The sequence below is a fragment of the Morone saxatilis genome, unplaced genomic scaffold (genome assembly GCF_004916995.1).
Source record: "Morone saxatilis isolate NCDOM2014 unplaced genomic scaffold, NCSU_SB_2.0 Contig15, whole genome shotgun sequence".
Lineage (NCBI taxonomy): Eukaryota > Metazoa > Chordata > Actinopteri > Moronidae > Morone > Morone saxatilis.
This window is the reverse complement of record NW_023339707.1, coordinates 2,206,338-2,208,780: the sequence shown is the minus strand read 5'-3', so window position 1 is coordinate 2,208,780 and position 2,443 is coordinate 2,206,338. Positions and strand designations below refer to the sequence as shown.

At 37.9% G+C, this 2,443-nt stretch overlaps 1 protein-coding gene across 1 annotated transcript in view; it reads right to left on the bottom strand.

The window, feature by feature from the left end:
• Positions 1–2,443, bottom strand: part of renbp (renin binding protein) — a 12,944-nt gene that overhangs the window by 7,296 nt on the left and 3,205 nt on the right. Inside the window, exons 5-6 of the mRNA XM_035656820.1 lie at positions 2,056–2,237; positions 358–585 (exon numbers count right to left, since the gene is read on the bottom strand). Coding sequence (XP_035512713.1) covers positions 358–585; positions 2,056–2,237 — 410 coding nt within the window. The remainder of the gene's footprint in view (positions 1–357; positions 586–2,055; positions 2,238–2,443) is intronic.

Genomic DNA, 2,443 nt, shown 5'->3' with positions numbered 1-2,443 from the left:
AAATCTTACAATAAGACACAATGTCTTCAAACAGCAGAATAAAAATAAGTGACTTTGTCTTAAATAATGGCACCAGAATCAGGCTTTGTACTTTCTTGTGATTCCTAGTTACTACATCACAAAGTCTAGCACCACCCATTTTTGCAAACAGCTTTCAGGCACACCTTCTGGGCTTTCATTGGAGAAGGATTTCATTATAAGCTATGCATTTCCTGTCACAAGATACTGATGCTACAGTATGACATGACCTTTCCACCCCTCAGCTTTTGTTGAATGTACACAGTCTTCATTGTAATTATAGACCTCTGGCAAGTCATGTTAACCACAAAGCATCCGTCATGTTTTATGTGTCCATACCTGGATGTGTTGTAGTATCTCCTGTACACACCAGCTGCCCAGCTCTCTATACTTCTGAACCACCTCCTGACCCCGACCTTCACTTAGCTGTTGTACCAGACACAACAGCATCATGGGAACTGCCATGCTGTTGGTGGGAACGTCTCCAGAAAGCTGGGGCCGGCCCAGGCCTGACGAGTCCTTCCGGACCCAGTAGATCAGCTGCTGCATCATCTGTTCCGCCTCCAGCTAGCAACACAACAGAGCAGAGGCCAGACAATAAGTAAATGTGTGATAATGTGGGAATGGGAAGGCAAGTGTCAAGCGTGTTCAGGCATGTTTACCAAGTATCATTCGTTTCACTCAGTCTCATGTAAGCTGAAGGATTAATTGTGTATGTCCACAGAATACACAGCATAGCCACAGCACCAATAGTGACAATATTCTAAATATAGCATACTCTTAAACTGATATTAATTTTTTAGGTGTGCCTTTTTTATGTTTTGTTGCAGCCCCCGCCCCCAGCAGTGCATTGCTTAGCTTCTGTGCTAGATGTAGATTGACCACAAAGCTCCAAACATACAAAGTACGAAATATGTGATATTACAATTTTGCTATTTATAGTATATAAATGTTGATACATATCAAATTTAATATATATAGTCAGTGTGGCTCCCACAATGTATAGACTACATATCAGTGTATTTCTGAACAAGTTCTGATTATGTCAGCAGTTACATTATTACAGTGAGTCCTCTGTTATCTGTCTCAACAATGTCAGAAGGACCATTTTTGGGGAACTATGATCCAAATTTGTAAAACAAAAATAGGGAACTAGTTTTACTGTAGCTTGATGAATTTCATTTTCTGTTTATGCACTATCAGCATAAAAAGTAGCACAAATCCAGTACATGGAACATCTACGGTGTGTCACAACCCAATGGACTATTGTGTCTTTCAGTCTCCTATTAATCTCAGCTGCTATGGAGAAGGTCTGTCAATGAAGCTAAAATTCAATCTAATCCCTTTTGCAGCTCTAAAATACTGCCATATGCATGTCATTAAGTCATTTGTTACTTATAGGCAATGAATGTATTGACCTTGATGATCTAATTATTATTTATTAAAATAATAAATAATCGTGCACCAGTAAACAAACTTGATAAAATAAATTACAATTCCCACAAATCGTATACACAATTAACTTGGGAACCAAAACACAAAAAGTTCCTGTTTGAATGTGTTGTTAATAAAGTTTAGAAAAGGCAAAAAAGTCAGAGTGGTGGAAACTATGTGAAACTATGAAAACTGTTGGAGATGTTACCATAGCATAAAACCAAGAGGTTTTCCTTTCTGGTGGGAATTAGGGGTGGTGCGGTTCACAGAATTCATGCTTCATATCATGGTCTTAGGGTCATGGTTTTCGGTTCAGTATGTTTTTGGTACAGCAAATAAGATAAGGAACATAAACACTTAATTGTCAAATCTAAATAATAAATGCTGCTTTATTTTTTTATATAAAAATGGCCACATTACGAATAATATTCTGAAATCCCAGGGTTATATTTACTTGAAAATATTTGAAAGAAAAGGTCACATTTTCCCTTTTCCATTTACCCATTTCACTTAGATCAATACTGTCATCCTAACGGCTCAAAACTAGCAGCGATTCCTATCCTATGTATAAGAAACAATCTAGTTTGAATACTGTCTTTGTACCTGCATGTCCTTGTCACCAGTGACCCTGCTCAGTTCATCCATGGCCATGATGTAGAAACACTCACTGAATATAGTCCTCTGAATTTTGACAGCTTTACCGTCTCTTGTTAAGCAGAAGGCACACTTCCACGGGCCACTGCCGCCGCTGGAGACACGAGCAAACTTTCTCAGGAATGCTCCTCCTAAGACGCAAACAGGACAATAGAACATTAGCTTATGATCAGACACATTGTATGAACCAGAGTACACAGTAAAGCCCTTTTAAAACATGAATACATAACATTGTGGGCTTCACCTACCTGGTAATGTAGTTATCATATAGACATACTGCATGTGTAACATATAAATGTTTGTTTAAAAAACAACAACATATATATATACATATACA